General features: G+C 33.4%; 5 protein-coding genes across 5 annotated transcripts; 3 read left to right on the forward strand and 2 right to left on the reverse strand.

Annotated features, from left to right (window-relative positions):
- Positions 1-52: 52 nt before the first annotated feature.
- MONOS_5103 (uncharacterized protein) lies at positions 53-3,385 on the reverse strand. The gene is made up of 5 exons (XM_067875223.1): positions 3,302-3,385; positions 3,126-3,225; positions 2,987-3,072; positions 2,411-2,932; positions 53-2,248 (listed from the first exon to the last, which is right to left on the reverse strand). Exons 1-5 carry the CDS (start codon positions 3,362-3,364, stop codon positions 203-205), a joined length of 2,817 nt encoding a protein of 938 aa, XP_067733930.1. The 5' UTR covers positions 3,365-3,385; the 3' UTR covers positions 53-202.
- A 753-nt stretch (positions 3,386-4,138) lies between these two features.
- Positions 4,139-9,202, forward strand: MONOS_5104 (uncharacterized protein; the record flags this gene model as incomplete). Its single annotated transcript, XM_067875224.1, has 1 exon — positions 4,139-9,202. The coding sequence occupies exon 1, from the start codon at positions 4,175-4,177 to the stop codon at positions 9,200-9,202; it is 5,028 nt and encodes a 1,675-aa protein (XP_067733931.1). The 5' UTR covers positions 4,139-4,174.
- A 3,473-nt stretch (positions 9,203-12,675) lies between these two features.
- MONOS_5105 (putative tRNA (adenine58-N1)-methyltransferase non-catalytic subunit) lies at positions 12,676-14,845 on the forward strand (the record flags this gene model as incomplete). The annotated part of the gene is made up of 4 exons (XM_067875225.1): positions 12,676-12,770; positions 12,834-12,985; positions 13,068-13,374; positions 13,450-14,845. 4 exons carry the CDS (start codon positions 12,676-12,678, stop codon positions 14,762-14,764), a joined length of 1,869 nt encoding a protein of 622 aa, XP_067733932.1. The 3' UTR covers positions 14,765-14,845.
- Positions 14,846-14,856: 11 nt separating this feature from the next.
- Positions 14,857-16,350, forward strand: MONOS_5106 (putative DNA-directed RNA polymerase III subunit RPC6). The gene is made up of 6 exons (XM_067875226.1): positions 14,857-15,210; positions 15,282-15,394; positions 15,447-15,572; positions 15,640-15,780; positions 15,881-15,964; positions 16,062-16,350. Exons 1-6 carry the CDS (start codon positions 14,928-14,930, stop codon positions 16,158-16,160), a joined length of 846 nt encoding a protein of 281 aa, XP_067733933.1. The 5' UTR covers positions 14,857-14,927; the 3' UTR covers positions 16,161-16,350.
- On the reverse strand, positions 16,270-19,058 carry MONOS_5107 (uncharacterized protein). The gene is made up of 9 exons (XM_067875227.1): positions 18,942-19,058; positions 18,778-18,871; positions 18,631-18,722; positions 18,481-18,585; positions 17,640-18,429; positions 17,342-17,521; positions 17,018-17,105; positions 16,718-16,895; positions 16,270-16,645 (listed from the first exon to the last, which is right to left on the reverse strand). Exons 1-9 carry the CDS (start codon positions 18,996-18,998, stop codon positions 16,505-16,507), a joined length of 1,725 nt encoding a protein of 574 aa, XP_067733934.1. The 5' UTR covers positions 18,999-19,058; the 3' UTR covers positions 16,270-16,504.
- Positions 19,059-19,064: the final 6 nt, after the last annotated feature.

A 19,064-nucleotide genomic window follows, 5' to 3' on the forward strand; every position in this document is an offset into this window, starting at 1 on the left:
ACTAATTGCCTCAGATTTGAAGGATGTTCTCCATGCTTCACAAAATTTTAAATCGCTCAAATGACATCTTTCTTTCAATGAACGGTTGTGCAAAAAGTGAAATGCAGTGTTTTGGGGAAAAAAAAAAAACAAAACTTAGAAAAGGTAGAATAAAGAAGTCTAAAGAATTGACATGTTTGTGTATGAGAATTAAAAATGATTTTTACCAAATGTCTGTATTTCTGTCATCTCCAAAAAGATCCTCTTCTTCTGTTTGATTCTCCTGAGAATCATTCACGCTTTTCATTCCAAAGGAAGAAGAAATATTCCCTTTGTTATTTCCTCCGCTGCTTCCAGATTGCGCAGGCTGCTCGTCCTCATCTTGGAAATCATCTTTCATCTTTTCGTCGTCATCATCGTTGTATTCATCATCGTCTTCAACTTGAAACTCCTCATCTGCAACACCGTTCGATAGTGGCTGTGGCTTTGATCCTTCATTTTTCATGAACGATGAAAAAGTGGAAGACGATGGCTGAGATGTGCTTGAAGAAGAACCAAAAGACGAAAAAGGCCGAGATGAAAATGAAGATGATGATGAAGAAGAAGTCTTTGACGGTTCCTGCTTTTGCGAAAAGGTCGATGATGAAGTAGGTTGAGAATGAGAACTTGAGTTTTCCCCTTTCAGAAAATCATTCGAGAAGTCGTCATCGTCATCATTTCCTTCATCACCATCCATGCTGTAACTGTAGATGTTATCATTCTTTTTGCTGAATGGTGTTTCAATGGCTGCTCTTGAACCAATTCTACCCCGATTGAGCCGACTTGAAGAAGGCGATGCTCTTCTTTTGGCACCCCCAGATGATGCAGTAAATGCGCTTTCTATGTTGTCTGTTCCTCTCGAAGAAATAGATGAAACAGACTTCGATTTTGGTTGTGGATTTGATGAGAATCCAGAACTGGCAGTTGCTGTTTTTGGCTTAGCCGATGATGGCTTTGAGAAGAAATTGTCGAAATCATCGTCATCGTCTTCGTCATCGTCATCTTTGTCAAGCGATGTGGTGACAAAAGTGCTTGTTGGCTTGCGTTCAGGCTCTTTTTCTAACTCATCCAAAATGTCATTTCCATCGTCGCTGTTGAAGAACTCATCATCATCGGTGAAATCTCCTTTCTGTTTATCATTTTCCTTCGCCTTGTCTGGCTTCGCTTCAACACTTGTGGCGGTATTCTTTTCTTTGCTTTCTCTTCTGCTGCTGCTATCATCAGTGCGATCGCTTTGTGCGCCTTCAGACATCAAGGATTTTGAAAACCCAGTCATTCCAGACGAAGCTGAAGAAAATTGTGGCTGTGTTGCATCAGAGGCATCGAACGAGAAAGATGGCAGTGTTGAGATGTGAATTTGAGATTCTGTCGAGGACTGTTCTCGCTTTTTGCGCTCTCTTTCATCCTGCAATTCGTCTTCGTCCACAAACTTGTCGCCTTCTTCTGACCCATCCTCATTCTCATCTTCGTCTTCTTCGTCGTCGTCTGTGCTGAGCATAGACGATCCATCCAGTCTGCTAATCATCGAGCCAGGAGACTTCTCAATAGAAAATCCATGCCCCATTCCCAATGTTGAATCCTCCTCAAATGATCCACCTTGTGCTCTTCCAGCTCCTCTCTCCATTCGAGCAGCTTCGGCCTTGTTCAGTCCCCGCTTTGCTTTTGCCGGCGTCGAGTGATCAGGAAAATCAGAAAGTTGTGCATCATCAAGTTCAGAAGTCAAGTCCTGTTCTTCAATTTGCATTTTTTCATTTGCTTTTGAATTATCTTTTGGCTTCTCATCGGTTTTGGCTTTCTCGGAATTATCTTCTTTGTTCTCTTCTTCTCCTTCTTCTTCGTCCTCTGGTCCGAAATCTACATCTCCAAACGGATTTCCATTCTCTTCATCGTCTGTGTATTCGTAGTTGTCTTCTTCTTCTCCAAAATCGGTTGTATCCTTCTCTTTTTCAGTTTTAGTTTTTTCAGTTACTTTTTTGTTTTCATCATCTTCCTTTGTTTTCTGTTCCTGTTTTTCGTTTGCCTTGTTTTCCTGGTTGCCAAAATCAGATTCATACATCGGTGCTGATTGCCGCGAAGATTGAAGGACGTCCTCAGAATAGTCAAACCTGTTGTGCTCATTTCCTGAAGTGATGTCAATCTCTTCTACTTCTTCTTCATTATTCTTAAGCCCTTTCAAAAACTTCTGTCCTTCTTTAGTTAAAGCATTCGGTGCTTCATCTTTTGCATTTCCCTAAATTTGGAGCGATTTGAAAGCAAACAAAAAAATAGTGAAATTAGAATATCACAGTGATCAAAGATATCCAAAATCAACATTGATGAAATATACATATTTAAAAGTACATTTTTCAATTAAATTGCAAGTTTTTTGCAAAGATAACAATAATTAGCATACTATTGTTTCTTCCATAATCTCCTTTACTCCATCATCACTTTGTGACGATCGAGGAAGAGGTTGAGTGACTGGTTCTTTCTCTCTTTGAGATTTTGTATTATCTGTTTGATAGGAAATTGGTAATCCTGGTTCTGTAGTAATGCATGATGCAATTGGACGCCCAGACGATGGCTGGGGCACTGTTTCTTCATCCTCAACAGTTTTTGATAATTTTGATTTTTGCATAGAAAAATTTTGCTCGCTTTCATCATCATCGTGAAAATCACCATCATACTCGGACGAATCCTTTTCTGTTTTTTGATTGTTAAATGAAGATGTGGAATTTACAGGCTGTAAAAATGATGATGTTGAAGTTGAAGATGGATTGATCACTGAAGACTGTCCTCTCTTTGCATCAAAATAATCATCAAGTAATAAAGACATAAGAGGACGAAAGCATCCATTTTGTGATGCATGTGATGCTTCCTCAAGTTTTTGAAAGTATTTTTTAATTAATTCGTCTCGGGGCAATAAATTGTTTTCCTGGAAAAGAAAAGCAGTTAAAAATAGCTTTCAAAAAAAGAAAAAGAAAAATACTTGAGTATCCCCGAGAAATACAGATGCTGTGCTCTTGAGGCCAAGAGAAGTTAATGCTTCGTAGATTAGAGAAAGAGTAATAATATCTTTATAAAAAATTTAGATGCAAAATATTTTTTTGAGTAAAAATCAATCAAACATTGAGAATCCTTCTGAAAATTTTCCATTGCTTCGTTTTCTCCTGGTATTTCTTGTTCTTTGTCTTTTAATGCAAGAAGAACAGCCGCTTTCAATTCATTCTTAAAAATTGCAAAACAAAAACAATTTCAATAATTTCACTAGTAAATTTGAAAAGTCAAAAATTTTAAAGCATGCTCTCATTCTAGTTAAAACGCCATGTTGTCTTAGCTTCTCTGTTACATCATCTCTCCAGCTCATTTGAACAAAAAGTCAACTTTATGGTAAAGGATCTGGAGTTGGATGTTGAAATATTTGATTCTTATTCATATCTTTCTCTATCTTTCGCTTCATGAAATGTTAAATTAAAATTGTGAAAATGCTATGCATATTATTTGAAGGAATAAACGAAGATTCACAAAGTTCATTTTTTGATGAATAAAAAATTGCTGAATAATGAATAATTAAAATTTATCATCTGACAAAAAAAAAAAAAAATGAAAGACTCAACTGTTTGTGAAATTAAACATTTTGCTTGAAGATTTCGATAAAATGAAATTATCGTTCCTTTTCATTTATGATTTTTGCAATATTTTTATAAATATCCCATTCGGTAAATTGTACGGAGAAGAATCATTTTTTTTGTTTTGCATCTACAAATTTAAATTTTGCATTCTCAATTTTCCGAATTAGCGTTATTCTCGAAAGGATTCAACAATTTTCAAAAAAAAAAAAAGCACAATTTTCAAATGATAAAACAAATAAAAGGTAAATACAGCAGACAAAGACGTAAATATATATTCATATAAATAATGTTTTTTCAATTGGTAATTCGAGTTTCTTTAAAATTACTTTCTTGTTTGAAAAATGAATGATCACTTCTCAGATTAGATACTGAGCTTATTATAAAATAACCCATCCATTATTTACCAAAAACATATATATATTGAACTCTAAAAATGCATAAATAACTTCTCCATCTTTAAGAATACCCCAAACGAGTAAAATATTAAATTGTCCAAAAAAAATTATCGCAGGTTTGATCAAGACAACTCATTTTTAAAAATAAATATGTCAGAAGAAATAATCGAAGGGAAAGCACACGGCCCTGCTTCAAATGGAATAGAAGAACAACATTCATTGACTTTGAAAGGAGAAAGAAAAGGAGATATTGAAGATAATATAAAATTGGTAGATTCTTCTTCAAGAAGCGCAATTAGAATTATGACGCGTTCGGACAGTAGTTCAATATCAAAGTCTGAATATAGCTTGAGACATAGATCTGCTCTGTCTCAATTTGAAAATGGGGAAAACTATCCTTGTCATATTTCTGGATGCGACAGATCATTTACAACGAGGCAGAATCTAATGAGGCATCTTAGAATGAAACATAATATTAAACCTAATGTGGAATCTATACGAAAGCGTTCAGTTTTAAGAAAAGCATCTCAAAATGTTGTGAAACATTCCAAAACAAACTTTTTGTCTCATTCAAGGAGACGAATAATAAATGAAAAACAAATTGAGCATGATAACGAAATGAAAAAAGTTAAAATATCCAGAACCCGACAACGTAAAAAGGTGTTTGATGCACAATCGTCCGAGGTATCAAATGATAGTAAGACTGATCATTCTCAAACAAGAATGTATTTCACACGAACTTTACATCATCCATCCAGAAGTCTTGAATCTTATCTGTCAAGGAGATTAGAAGGCATTATTAACAAACATAAAGATACCCGAGAGCATAGCGAGACACGTCGCCTTTTTAGTTTAGCTTATCGAAAAGAAGAAAAAAAAGATCGAAAAGATCTATATAGCAAAGTGTATTTTGAAAAAAAACGGCAAGATTCTTCACCGAGAAATAGTGGCAAAAAACCGTCTCCAAATAATAGATTGCGCACTAGAATTCGCTCCAATGCAATTTCATCTAGAAGAAAACACGATACAGAAAAAGACAACGAAAAAGCAACACACTATGAAATCAATAATGAGAAAGATAGTTTAAAGCATTTTCGAATAAGAGGTTCAAAGCGTGTCGGGAGTGATAGTTCTCAAATAGGAGATGAAGATTCAAAGAATGAAAAGGATGAAGTCATTGTCAAAGCCAAAAATGATGAATTAACACTAAAGCCAATTGAATCAAGTGGAGATCTTAGGAATAGGAAGCTTAGGAATATGGATGATCGTAATGTTATTGCTCGCTATCAACGAGCGCTTCGAGCTTATTCAGCATCTACAGCAAATCCACTTTCAAAAATTTTGGATGAAAATCGTGGAAAGAACGACTCCAACAGTACAAATGAAGATTCGTCTTCTGAAGAGGACTTCGAAAAAAATGGTGAGGATCCGACTCAAAAAGGCGAAAAAACAAGAAAAACGAATCTTCCTCAAATAGAGCAAATATTTAAGAGAGATATTGGACTTGAACAACACTATAGGATGAGCGACAAGTTTCTGGCAGGAATTTTAAAAAGGAAAAAAGAAGAAGCAAAGGAATCTATTCGAGCGAAAGAATCCGAACATCATAAATATCACACAAGAGGAAGCTTTAACGACAATGATGAAAGAAAAAATGTTGCACGAACTTCAGGAACACCGGAACGTGGAAAGAAAATATCTCGAAGAGATAGAAGAAAAGATAAAGAAAAACAAAGAGAAACAAAAAAAGCTAAATATTCATCATCAGATGAAAGCAACGAAGAGGAGACTTCAGATTCAAGCAATAGTTCAGAAAGAGAACAGATCCATAAAAGACTTTCTTCCACAAATGTATTTCGACGAGCAACAAGACAAAAGCCTTCTTCTCCAAAATCACGTGAACGAAAAGGATTTTCATTTAGAGGGGATCTTCAATCAGATGCGGACACAGCAAACAGCACCGAACTTGGCAAATTATCGTCCATTCACTCCCCAGTTCATTTTCATCATTATGGAACAAGACAGTCAACGCAGCTGGAAAAGCATACAAAGCGCAGACGTTTTTGGAGAGGCTCCACTTCTTCAGATTCGAGCACGGATGATCAAAGTTTTTCTTCGCCTTATAAACGACGTCATTATAATTTTCGAAAAGCTCACAAATCAGAATCTTCAGACACCCAGAGCACATCTTCATCAGATTCGCACTCAAATACGGACAGTAGCAGCGATACTGATTCTGACGATGTTGATAGTGGAGGTGATACAGACGTTGCACGGGGATTTCCAAATCTTGTTCCAGTTTCGTTTCAACCTTTGTTTTACCTGCAATCCACAGGAAAATCAGGAGTTCCACCAAATATCATCAAAATGCAACATCCGTTAAGAGCTATTAAAAACACATATAGAATTACCCATCCTTATCCAACGTATACAAATCCAAATAATGTCAATACGCGAGAAAATCCTCGCCATTTTCCTGTTTCTGTTCGACTTCCCCAGCCATTGATTTCACAAATTGATACTGTTTCTTCTTCAATTTCACCTTTTCAAACGCAAAAAAATCAACCTTCACTTTCCGCATCTTTTAATTCATCTGCAGTAACATCTTTGGCTCCAATTTCTTTGCTTCCTCATGTTTTTTCAATGACAAACACTGTAAAAAATATTGCATTGTCACAGTCTAAAAATTCATCTTTACCTCAACCTGATGGTGCTTACGAAACCGTATCAGGGCAAATTAGTCAAGAAGAAAGCACAGCAATTCCATCCACAACAAAAGCTTTATCATTTCCTTTTCAATCGAACCCATTAGCTTCATTTCAAAGTCTTAATCCGGTGAGATTAAAATTACTTAGAAAATCTGAGAGAGCACTTGGTATTTCTCGTTCGGAAAGTATCTTAAAGTACTTAAACAATTGTGATCCAAATCAAAATCAAATGCCGAATGATCAGAAATCGGCTTCTGCCTCCAATAATTATGAGCATGCTAAAATCACTGAAGGGGTTTTGAAGCATTCTGATTCAAAGGAAAATGAGCATTTGCTTGAAAATGAACAATGCACCATTTTGAGTGGAAAGAATGTTTTTGTCAGAGATGGGAAAACAATTGGAAAAGACGCCACATCCATAAATCCAAAAGAAACACAAAGAATTTTTGTTGGCGTTCCTGCTGGAATTCCAGTTGAAGTTCCTTTTCAACAAGCACAACCAGTTGGAGTTGTGATGAGTAGTCCAACTTCAATGCAGCAGTTGCCGAAGCAGCCTGAACAGTTGATTCAGCATCATCAGCATGAAGAACCACAAATTCAATCAAATTTGACAGAACCAAAGAACGATTCGCTTTCGCCACAAAAAATGAAAGATTCGCAGATTGCATCTCTTCAAGAATTAGACAGAAGAGAACAAAGTAGTTCAACAAGCAGTTCAGAAAACTGCTGCATTCGAAAAAGCAAAAGAAATCGTGCCACGTTTCATAGGTCATGTCTAAGTACACTCAAGCAAGCTCTTTCTGCACTCTCAACAAATGCTGCTGCACTTACAGAGGTTTTTGATACTGCAATTCGGATGCAACATCCAATGACAGATACCATGAACGAATCAATTGTTAATCATCAAATTCAATCAGAAGGAAGTGTTCTGCATTCTTCCATGGAAGATCAGTCAACGTCTCCGTTTTCATCTTTATCTTTTTCATCATTGCCATTACTTCCAGAACAGCACATGCAAACTTCGCCTCTTTCTTGTCAAATTCAAAAAATGGATTCTTCATTTGGAATGGTTAAAAATGATTCAGTGCAAAGCTCAAACGATTCCTTTATTGTTAATGAAACAACACAAAATAGTTTAAATAGTGGCTTGGTATTGCCTACGCACATTTTTCAATCAACGTTGCAATTATTGGCACAGCCTCTCCTTTCTGCAACTGCATCAATCAATCAATTTCAGAGACAGCTGATGGGCAACAAGCAACAAAGAAATGCTATGCCTCGTTTACAAAGGTATAAGAAAAGCAAGGATATGAATGAGATTGTTGATGAAAATACTCAGCATGGTTTGATCTCTTCAGACGGAAAGATCCAGCAAAACGAAAAAATGAGGAATGAGATTCCCAAGAAAATGGAAGAAAATGTTGTTCAAGAATGTTCAAATGTTAGTTATTTGACTGTATCCAAGGATTTAGAACCAAAGTGTTTTGATGAATCAGCATTTCAACAGGAGGGCAATTCAACTCCATCGGTCTCTTTGTTGTTATCTCCTCAAGAACACTCTGCATCTGCACTATCAACAGCACCTATTCAATTGCCATCGTCTGACAGCATGAACGAAAATTCAGATTCACAAATCTCAAACGAAAAAAATCAAAAACAGGATTCAAATACTATAAGCACCTTAATTGTGAAATCGGACGGAAAAAAAATCGATATTTCTTCTGAAAGCCTTGTTGAGCATTCAGACAACAAATTACCAGCACAGCCTCAAAACAAGCAAGCAACCTCGCAATCTCCAAAAGATTCAAATCGTTCGAGTTCTAATTCTTCTTTGATAGTTACAATACATCGCAGTATGTTGGCATTTTCAAAGCATCGGCGTGGGCAGCTGTCACAACCATTTAGTTCTACGACTCCTCAAAGTGATGCCTCTTCGGAAAATGGAGATATGAAAGGAAAAGAGAAGAATAAAGAAAATGATAAGCAACCATCTGTGGAAGTCAATTCTGCTTTATCTCTTCAATCCACCAGTGGATCGGCTGTCCACTCTCCTGCTCATTCTCTTTCTTCATCTGTGTCGTCTTCTCCTTCCCCAGCTCACGCGCATGTCAAGAAGCCTATTTCTGTTCAATCTACTCATTCAACTCATTCACTATCTGATGCATCCACGTTTTCAACAACCAGTTCAACTGAAAAGCGTACTTCTTCCAATTCTGATAATTCTGATAATTCATCCACTAATTTGTCATCTTCCTCATTTATGCGCACATCTTCAGCAAATTCAACAAATTCTCATTTATCAACACAAAACAATTTGATTTATCCTGGGAAGGCTGACTTATGTGCAACATCCTTATCATCTCCATCTTCATCAATAGAAGTTAGTTTGCTGACAGATGCATCACCTCCTTCGAGAAATCGAACCAGTTCTCGAAGCCATTCTCGTTCTCAAACAAGCTCTATCAAATGATCAACTTCATTGCCTTTTAGTATAGAGGCATCACAACATTTCACTTCTCATCTAGAAAAATCGGAACTGACTTTTAGAAACTTTCGTTTTCGATCCTTTGAGCATCAAAGATTTCTTTATAATTATTGAATGAGTATTGGTTCAAATGAGGCAGATTTCTTCGGCTAAAGATAATAAGCTTTTTGTTCTATGTATTGATTTTCAACAAAAATATCAAAATTGTTACGTATTCATCGAACTTGAACTTTACAACTTCAAGCACCTTCGAACATTTCTGATATATCTGCAAATTTTTTGTAAAGATCCTCTTCATTGGGTTATATTGTGCTTTCAGCGAATGAAAAAATAGTTAATTTTTGAATATATCGTTTGGATTATTATTACTTGCCTCGAGCTGCTTTCGAAATTTTTAAATTTTTTTTAAATATGTAAACTGAGGATCTGGTTCATGATTTATTTCTGGTAAGGCAACTTTTGGTTGATGTTTTACATTCGGATTGTAGGGTGTGATGATTATTCAATTATTTGGATTAAGGTGATTAAGGCGTAATTTCAACAATTATAAATTTTAAATGTTATTGGTGAAAGTATCGTTTTTTATTGTTGAATATTATGTTATATTGATGAATGGTTAATAATATTGTTGAATGCGCATTAATGCTATTGAAAGAGAAATAAAATTGTTATGTGCACATTTTTATTGTTGGATAATTTTAATCTTCTGGAATGAAATATTACATCGTGGGATGCAAATTTTTTCTGCTGAATGCAAATTATTCTGTTTGACGCAACGTTTCATGATGAATGAGAATTAAATTATTGATACAAATAAGTATTGTGGAATGCAAATATTCATAATGGAATTCAAACTTATACTGTGGAATACAAATTTTCGCTGTGGAAGGATAATTTTGAACGTTAAATTATTTTCGGTACCTTCAATCCTTTAAACAACTATATGACTCGGAAATTATCATTTCAGTTAAAGCAAGATCTCGAGTTATAAAATATTTCGATTTTTTAAATATTTTATACATTATTATTTTCATTAAACTACTTTATATATTTTGTAAATACTCATTTAGTTTGTCTTTGTTTTTCTTTTCTTCCTTTTTCTTTCTTCCTTTTCTTTTTCTTTTTTTTTCATCATACCATTTTGTATTATCACTTCTTATTTTGATTTTTTATATATTTTCTTCAAATATATTGTAATTCCAAAAATTATTATTTTTTAATTTTTAACATGTAATGAATTACATATGGGAAACAATATTTTGCTTTAAGAATTTTGTTCCATTCTGTATTTTTTAATATTTCTCTCAAATTCAAATTTTTTCTTTAATTTTTTGCATTGAAACTGTTGATTTAAAATGTTTTGATTGAAAAAAAGGTTTGGAACAAATCTCAAGTTTTTTCATAAATGAAGAATTTTGCCCCATATTCTTATAGAAATAAAATAATTATGTTTTTTTTTTTTTTTTTTTTTTTTTTTTTTTTTTTTTTTTTTTTTTTAGGCCGATGCTTTCAAGCTTTTAATGCACAAAGCATGAAATAATTGTTTCACTCATTTCTTTATTTCGCTTTCTCAGATTTCAAAATAAATTGGATTATCAAATTCGTATTCAAACGAAAATGTTATAATAACATTATGTTTTGAGACCTCAAACGTATTAAAAAAAATAAATCCATTTTTATTGTGTATTTTGGACTCAAAAAGTCAAGAAAAAGTGCATAATTTTTCTATGAAAATGCCTGAAGCTAAATATTTTGCCCCATTTATTTATTTATTTATTTATTTTTAAATTAAAGGAAACAAATATTTTCATTTTCCATACATAAAAATTTTTTGTCAATTTTGATTCTTTTTTTAACAACAGTTTTATTAATTTTTTTTCATTTCGATTTTGCTTCGTTTTTTGTCAATGCGGAAATAATGAAAGCAAATTTTATATTGAGGTTTATTTGATTAATGTGAAAAAAATTGAGAAAATGACTAATCTTCATTGATATTATTCTTTTGTTCGAGTTTTGATCAAATTTTTTATCTCAAAGGAATACGGAAAAAAATGAAATTCAACGGAAAAAACATTCATACTTGTGCGTTTCAAAGGAAAAAAAATTTTTTTTCTGAATTTCATTGAGATTAAGCAATTGATCAATACTCGAACAAAAAAAGAATTTCAAAAAGGATCAGCTGAAAAATTATTTCCTTGGAAAAATGATAATTTTTGCATTTTTAGAAAAAATTATAGAAAAATGGAGCAAAACATTTGACTTCAGGCATTTTCAAAGAAAAATTATGCATCTCAGATGAACTTTTTGTGATCAAAAAATATTAGATAAAATGGTTTATTTTTTAAAATACATGTGAGGTCACAATTCATTTTGTTATTTCATCAATGATGTTTGTTTTCAGTTGTGAAAATCTAATTTAATTTTGAAATTTGTTGAAGGTTAATAATGTTAAAAGTGAATCAATTTTTCCACACTTAGTGCAAAAAAAGCTTGAAAGTCTATATTTTCCCCAATTTGTCATAATTATTATGAAATGTTCTAAATGTTTTAATTTCTGGTGAAAATGAAAATTGAATATTTTAATCAAATTTCATTCTCACTCTTCTTTTTCACCAGAATGGAAACAAGTGCTTCACGATGTTTTCATTTCAAAGCTAGTGAAATTTTGTGAATTGGAATGAAATTTGATGAAAATATTCTTTTTTTATTTCAAATGGAAATAAAACAAAAGGAACTTTTCACATTAATTTGGACAACTATTTTTCTTTTCCAATTTATTAGAAAACTATCTTGTCAGAAATATTTTGTGCAAAAATAAGTGATTTTCAACAAAAAAATATTTATTGGGGTATTTTTATTCGAAAAGATGCAAATGTTCAGTTCTATAAATTATATAAATTTTTATTTCATGATCAAATTTCTGTTCCCACTCACGAATCCACACATGAATAAATGAAACAGCATTACTAATAAATAGATTTCATGTTGGTGAAATTTGCGGTGTATGAATAAAAATTTGAACAAAAATGAAAAAAAATTTTTTTAACTTTGAAATTAATCATTCGCGATTTTCCATGAAGAATAACACATTTGGATGAAATAAATCTTCAAAAAGAATGAAAATTAATTAAAAGCGCAGTTGAAATTATCAGAAATCATTTAAATATTTTTCTTTCCTTTTCTTTTATCCTTTTCTTTCCTTTTCTTTTTTTCTTTTTCTCTTCTTTTCTCTTTTTCTTTCTTTCTTTTTTGTTTTTTTTTTTTTCATACTGAAATATTCAAAAGAAAAAATAAATCAATTTGAAAAAAATAATTATCTTCTTGATTCTATATTTCACTCTCTCATTATTTGAATCCTTCCCCAATCAATTTTGAATTTTAACATATATTGAATAAATCATTTCTCAATTTTTTGACCACCATTATTTAAATTAATTTAACTATCTTCATTTTTTTCTATGCTATCTTACACAGAAACAGTTCAATATGATGATTACGTTCTTCTTCGGAGTAATATGGACAAGGATTTATTCACTATTATAAAGAATGGAGGGTATTTACTATTATATGCAATTTTAATGAACTCGTTAATTATTGGAAACACTTTTTAATATAGATCTGTGTATATCTCTAAGAGGACTATAAAACATTCAAAATTTGTTGGCAAGCTTTACGGGGCAACATATTCGATTGATGATAAGGGAAATTTGGAAAAAATTGAGAAAGATCAAAAAATTGATATTCAAGGAATAGCAAATTCTTATAAAGGTATCACTTTGATTTGAACATAAAATTTAAGGATATAAGTGTGAATTCAAAATTTTTTTCGATTATTTTTTTTCATTTTTAGAATTTCTTTCAACTTCTGGATTTGAAAATGATCATGATTCTGAAGGGACAGTTTCCACACCGATTGATAAACAACCAGAAAAAAAAGAATCACTTGCATCATTTATCCCGCCTGTTGGTGTTCGAGATAATAGAAATCTTGTTGACACAAGCACGGCACAAAAGCTAGACGAAAAAGCAATCGCAAAAATGAAACAGAAAGGAGCTCATGCCTCAATCATTGTAGGGGCCCTAATCACAGAATCAAAGACTTTTGAAGGAAAAACTGAATTTTCTCAAGAAAAATACATCAAAAAAAAGTTAAACAAGTTTGAACACTAAAAAAATCACTTATTTTTGGTTTATAAGAAATTTGCATTATCTGTTTTGAAACACTTCAAAAGGCATCTTCATCTTGTTACAATTCTTCGTCCAACTATTTCTTTAATGTCTACTTCATTTTTTGAACATAAACCAGAGAAAATTGGATACATATCACCAGCCTGCTTGTCATTAATGCTTTCTTTGGGAAATGTGGGAATTGATCTATTTTGCAAAGGAAGTTATTTACAGGCTGACGAATCAATTGTTATTAAAGATAAAGACTCAACAAAGACTCGCTCCTTATTTACGGAAGAACCAAATTTCATTACAGAGGATTATCAAAGAGATTCTGAACTTATGGAATTGAAAGATGGAGGGAAAGTATGCGTTGTGGATGAATGCGGAGGGCTGTTACTTGCTGCGGTTGTACAGCGTATGAGGGGCTGGCTGAGCCAAGCGTCTTTGAAGGCAGACAAGAAAAAGAAAAAGGGAATGAGTGAAAGCGAAGATGAAAATGACACAGAGATGCTCTTGCGATCAAAGGGCGTTGTTGTTCATGCACATCGCAACAAATCTTCTAACGAAGGCGACAGATCCACACACATCGTGTGCAGCAAAGAAGAAATGTCAATTGTTGTTCCCATTCCATTTTACATGTTTGATTTGGCGCTTTCTCAGGATCCTCAACCTTGCTCATGCTCACATCATTCTCAAACACTTCTTTATGCACCTCTTCTTATTCACTCGAAAAGGGTTAAAAATTCCGATAAAGAAAATCAAACAAGCGACATTCCAACTTCATTACAAACAAAAGCTGACATTCAATCAGATACATCTCTTCTCCAATCTTCTTCATTTCAACCTTCTTCATCCATTTCGACCTCATCGCTGACTGGAGATGTAACCGTTCTGTTGCTCCTGAAAAATTCTCTTCAATTTTTTGATTCCTTACTGATAGCAACGTCAAATAATCCTTTTCCAATCTTTTCTTTGCTATTTCCTTTCTTAGCATTTTCTGGATCATTCGCAATATACTCTCCATTTCTTGACCCATTATCGGAAATTGCAGCGTATCTGGGAAGAACAAAGCATGCAGTTCAAGTAGAATTAAATTCTTCTTTTGTCCGTAAATGGGATATTGACGAAAAGAAATCTCACCCAATGATGGAAGGGGAAATAAGAATGGGGTATGTGCTAAGTGGAGTAAAAGTTTTGGGCGGAATTAGTGAGCAAATAGAAGGTATCAAAAACGCAAAGACAATTGAGCTTGGACCTCAAATTGATGAACAAATCGAGATTCCAACAAAAAGAAAGCATTCTGAAATAGAAGAATCAACACCCTCAACAGATTGCACTGAAATAAAAACAAAATCGAAAATAGTAAAGAAAGAATGAAAATTCTTATATTTTATAATTTTTCATACTGATTTTAATATTGTTCTTTATTTTTTTTCCCACTTCAATTGTTACAATACGATCGTTTCCCCATATTTATTTTGTTTTTATTCATTTTTTTCTTAGAATCTGATAACTCCACGAAAGTGAATTTTTGTGGAAGATGGCACAAGCTGCGCCAGCTACAAGTGTTTTGCTTGCATTAATAAAAAAGGATGGAGTCATTGAACAATCAGATATTCTGAAATTAGCAACCGAACAAGGACTTCAACAAGCAGATATAGCTGTTGGATTACAACAACTTCTACGTGAGAAGCAAATCATCGCATCTAAGGACAAGGGTAAAGTACACTTTTATTTAAACGAGTCAAATGTTGTTGCAAGCGGAAACAGAGCTCAAAAAGAACAAGCAATTTTACTTTTTATGAAGGAAGTTGGGGATAAAGGTAAATTTGGATGTTTCATATTATTCATTGACATATTATTGATGAAATTTGTGCGTTTCTTATTATTTTAGGAGCAACGGTGAGAGACATTGCAACAAGATTTTCATTGAAACAGACTGAAGCTACTTCTTTGTTAAATTCAATGGTCGATTCTGGATCGTTACACAAAGCAAGCGACAAGAGGGTTTGAACTATTTGATACATTTTTATGTTGGAAGTTTTCATATGATTTATAGAGGACAAATTTGTATATGCTTCCTGAATTTGCAAAAGAGGAAGATATATTTCACAAAGGAGGAAAAGTTGATTTAGAATTTATATCGGAACTCACACGCATTATACTTCGGATCATTCAGCAGCACGTTTGTCATCTATTAATAATTTTTTTGTTTGTTTATGCAATTTTTTAAAATTCTTTTTTCATTTCAGGGTCCAAGAACAGTTTCAGAGTTAACAACAACGCTTAATGCAACTGGAGCAATGCGTATTCCACTTACTCCAGATGACACTCAACGCTGCTTGGACAAATTAATCTTATCTCGCAGGTTGAATTACTTTCGAGACAAAGAGGTAAAAATTCATTTTTCAAAATTTTGAAAAGTTATCATATCAAAAATTGCATTTATCTCAAAATTGTTTTTATTTTAATGTTATATACTTATTTCAATAGGGAGCATATCGTTATTGCTTACTATCAGATCTGGAGGAAACTATTACATCTCCTTATTCTTCCACTCTTTGCATGCAGTGTCCAGTTTGAAAACATAACAATTTTTTAAACTAAAATTTTAATAATATACTTTTAATGAACTGTTGATTAATTAACTGTAATTAACTGAATGAATACTTAGGTTGCATCTGAGTGCTGTATTGAAGAATCTTCTGATGTTTGCCCACAGAAATGCGAATATTTGACTCTGTGGACGCAACATGCGGAATTGGAGGAATGAGCTTATTTATTGTTTAACTCCTAAAGCACCTTGCTTGCATTTCATTTCACACTTGTTTCATCTCCAAACATTTCACTTTATCAATTCACAAATTGCACCATGTCAATGATAAATGATTCACTCATTTTTTTAATATCATGCAATGTTGAAAGAAACATAAAAATATCACAAGAACGAAAAGCTAACAAAATATCAAAGAAAAATTAAGAGAATACAATTTCACAACATATAACAATGCAAACAACAATGCAAACAAATGAAAAACAAACATTATAATATCGTTGATGTGGAAGAAATAACCAAAACATACAAATAATTGTCTAAAATTAAACAAAGATACATATTTATGCACGTCTTTTACCAAATGTTCCCCATTGAACAGGAACTTCGCTCTTTCGGGTGTCTATCCAAGGCTTTGCGTTGCTTTCCGATACTCTGGCAACTCTTACCACTTCCACCTTAGCTTTTGGCTCGCACAATTCGAACTGAGAAAAAAAGAAAAGAAAAATCACAAATGAGCAAGTTAAGATTCAAAATACTTGATATCGATATCATACCACAACTTTAAGTGGAGCAGGAATATGTGTGAATGTTGTCTTTTGCTGGTTGCCATTAACAAAAAAGTGAGCTTGTGTTGGATTTGATTCGAAGTCCATCTCCACAGCAACGATATCTCCATCACCAAATCTTTCATTCATCAAATGCCACTGTTTTCCATGCCGCATAGGAGCAGAACTGAAAAACAGAACAAAGAAAAGGGAAAAAAAAAAAAAAATTGGAATGAAAACAATAAGTATTTATTTTAAAAAAAAACAGATAGTGATAACTTGAATTACTAAATATATGAGTGTTCATACTCAGTTCCATAATAGCCAGCACTGTGAAAGTCTCTTCCAGGCCGATAATCACCAGGGATAACATATGAGAAGTCGCATATTCCAAATGCTAAAATGAAAATAAATCGAAATGAATATGTCAAATGGATTCGAATAATTAATTGGAATAAAGATGAATAAATGAAATCAAAATTGGCTATTGAAAGAAAAAAAGAAGTTTTTCATTCTTCAAATAAATCTTTTCTTTCTGTCATTATACTTAACTTCTCTCTTTCTTCTTTCTTTTTCTCTTTTCCCTCTTTCAAATTCAACTTCTCACACATTTCTCTTCTCATTTTTACATACATTGCTGTGCGTGCGGCTGTATAAACTTCAGCTCAACATGCCAAATACCCGTCCCAAATTCTTCATTGATAGCGACACACGACGTGGCAGCGCCAAGACATTCAACAACATTTCTGCTGGAGGTACATTTGCCTGGATTAGGAAACTGGAACGTGAGCGTTGTAGGATCAATTTCTTCCTCTGTTCAAATGAAAAAGGCGAAATTCAAGAAAACAATAGCAATTAAGTTCAATTCGAAAAAATCAACCATAAAATTAAAATTTCTATTTAAAGAAATAAAAAAAAAAATCCACCAAACCAACATTCGTAACCACAACAATCGGCTGCCGAATAACTTCTCTTCTCTTTGTAGTCGAAACGGAAGGCGTTCTTGACATCGTAGCAGAAGGCGAACCCGAAGCAGATGCTGATCTTTTCAGCTTCATGCTGTAGATGGATGACACGTCTGACAGCTCTGACTCAATCTTCGACAGCGACATCAGATCAAAGTCCTTTTCTTTCTCTTTCTCTTTCTCTTTATCTTTCTTCTTCTTATCTTTTTTGTCCTTTTTGTCTTTTTTCTTCTCTTTCTTATCCTTTTTGGCTTCTTCGCTCTCAGAAAGTGACATGCTCAGTCTATCACTCTCTATTTCTCTTCCTCTCCTTCCTCCATATGGCTCCAGTGAATCTTCTTTTCTTCTCTCCAGCTCTTCTGCCCATTTCTTCTCTTTTTCCCACCGCTCTTCCTCTGTCTCCATCAGCGTACCCATCATAAGCGCCTTGTCAATTCTCCGCTTTAACAAAGTTGCTACTGAATTAACAACTTTTGCTGTTGGTGCATCTTCTGCCACAACTACAGACAATCTCTGAAGTGAAGCCAGCATTTTTCGTGGCATCGTCCCATTTTCAACTGCATCTGTTCCGCTTATCAGTGCTTGCAAAACTTCTGCATAACATTTTTTTGATTGATTTGGCCTTGATGATTCAAAAGCATCGTAGCATCTTTCAATAAATCCGCTTTTTGCAACGCACAAGCATGCAGATCCACTTCCAGATAGAAGCGCCAGAAGTGCAGTTTTAGCAGAGTTAAACATAGATGGATTTTTTGACTGAATAAAATAATTTTTTTTGTTTGTGATGAAAAAAGTTATGAAACACACCTCCAGCATATCCAGAAGTGGGATTACAACCATGTTTATCTGAGCCTCGCTGCTTATAGATTCTACATGATTAGTCAATAATGATAGAAGGTCAACACTCAAAAGCTGTTAAAATAACAATAAACACTTATCAAAAAAGTGACTGCACACATAAACAGGATCTTGAGCTTCTGCAGTCCTCAAAATTTCTGTTAACGTAGGAATAATACCCAAATAAAACATTTTTAAAATGAGTTGTTTCTCTGAAATTTTATTAAGTCGTGAAAATAAGATAAAACAAAAATATAATCTCCAAACGAAACAATGCCAGAAACGTCAATTTACGAAGTGTTTGCTCTCTAGTTTCTATGGAAAAGCGAAGTGAAATGATCAACTCATCGACTTGAGTTGGCTGTATTTAATAAGAGTTGGAAAACAGAAAATCGATGAAATAAATTGGATAGAAGAAATATGGAACAAACATTGATGGTTTCGTTAATAAAAGTAACTTGGGATATGGGAGCTGCCTTATCTTCCATCGGAGAAATTTATAAAGCAGCTTTATCCTGTTCTTTTATAAAAAGGATCAGAGTGCCCATATAAAA

Source organism: Monocercomonoides exilis, assembly GCF_001643675.1.
Source record: "Monocercomonoides exilis strain PA203 chromosome Unknown scaffold6-2077815, whole genome shotgun sequence".
Classification (NCBI taxonomy): domain Eukaryota; phylum Preaxostyla; order Oxymonadida; family Polymastigidae; genus Monocercomonoides; species Monocercomonoides exilis.

Excerpts from the sequence above, each read along its gene's own strand:
- MONOS_5103 (XM_067875223.1), bottom strand. The coding sequence starts at position 3,364 with ATGAGCTGGAGAGATGATGTAACAGAGAAGCTAAGACAACATGGCGTT. Across the intron at positions 3,073-3,125 it reads TTTTCAGAAGGATTCTCAAT|ATATTATTACTCTTTCTCTA; the intron begins GTTTGATTGATT and ends TTTTTTATAAAG. Across the intron at positions 2,249-2,410 it reads AGATTATGGAAGAAACAATA|GGAAATGCAAAAGATGAAGC; the intron begins GTATGCTAATTA and ends CTCCAAATTTAG.
- MONOS_5106 (XM_067875226.1), top strand. The coding sequence starts at position 14,928 with ATGGCACAAGCTGCGCCAGCTACAAGTGTTTTGCTTGCATTAATAAAA. Across the intron at positions 15,395-15,446 it reads ACAAAGCAAGCGACAAGAGG|AGGACAAATTTGTATATGCT; the intron begins GTTTGAACTATT and ends TATGATTTATAG. Across the intron at positions 15,781-15,880 it reads ATTACTTTCGAGACAAAGAG|GGAGCATATCGTTATTGCTT; the intron begins GTAAAAATTCAT and ends TTATTTCAATAG.
- MONOS_5107 (XM_067875227.1), bottom strand. The coding sequence starts at position 18,998 with ATGGAAGATAAGGCAGCTCCCATATCCCAAGTTACTTTTATTAACGAA. Across the intron at positions 18,586-18,630 it reads AAGCTCAAGATCCTGTTTAT|CTTTTGAGTGTTGACCTTCT; the intron begins GTGTGCAGTCAC and ends TTATTTTAACAG. Across the intron at positions 17,522-17,639 it reads TGTTGTGGTTACGAATGTTG|AGGAAGAAATTGATCCTACA; the intron begins GTTTGGTGGATT and ends TCATTTGAACAG.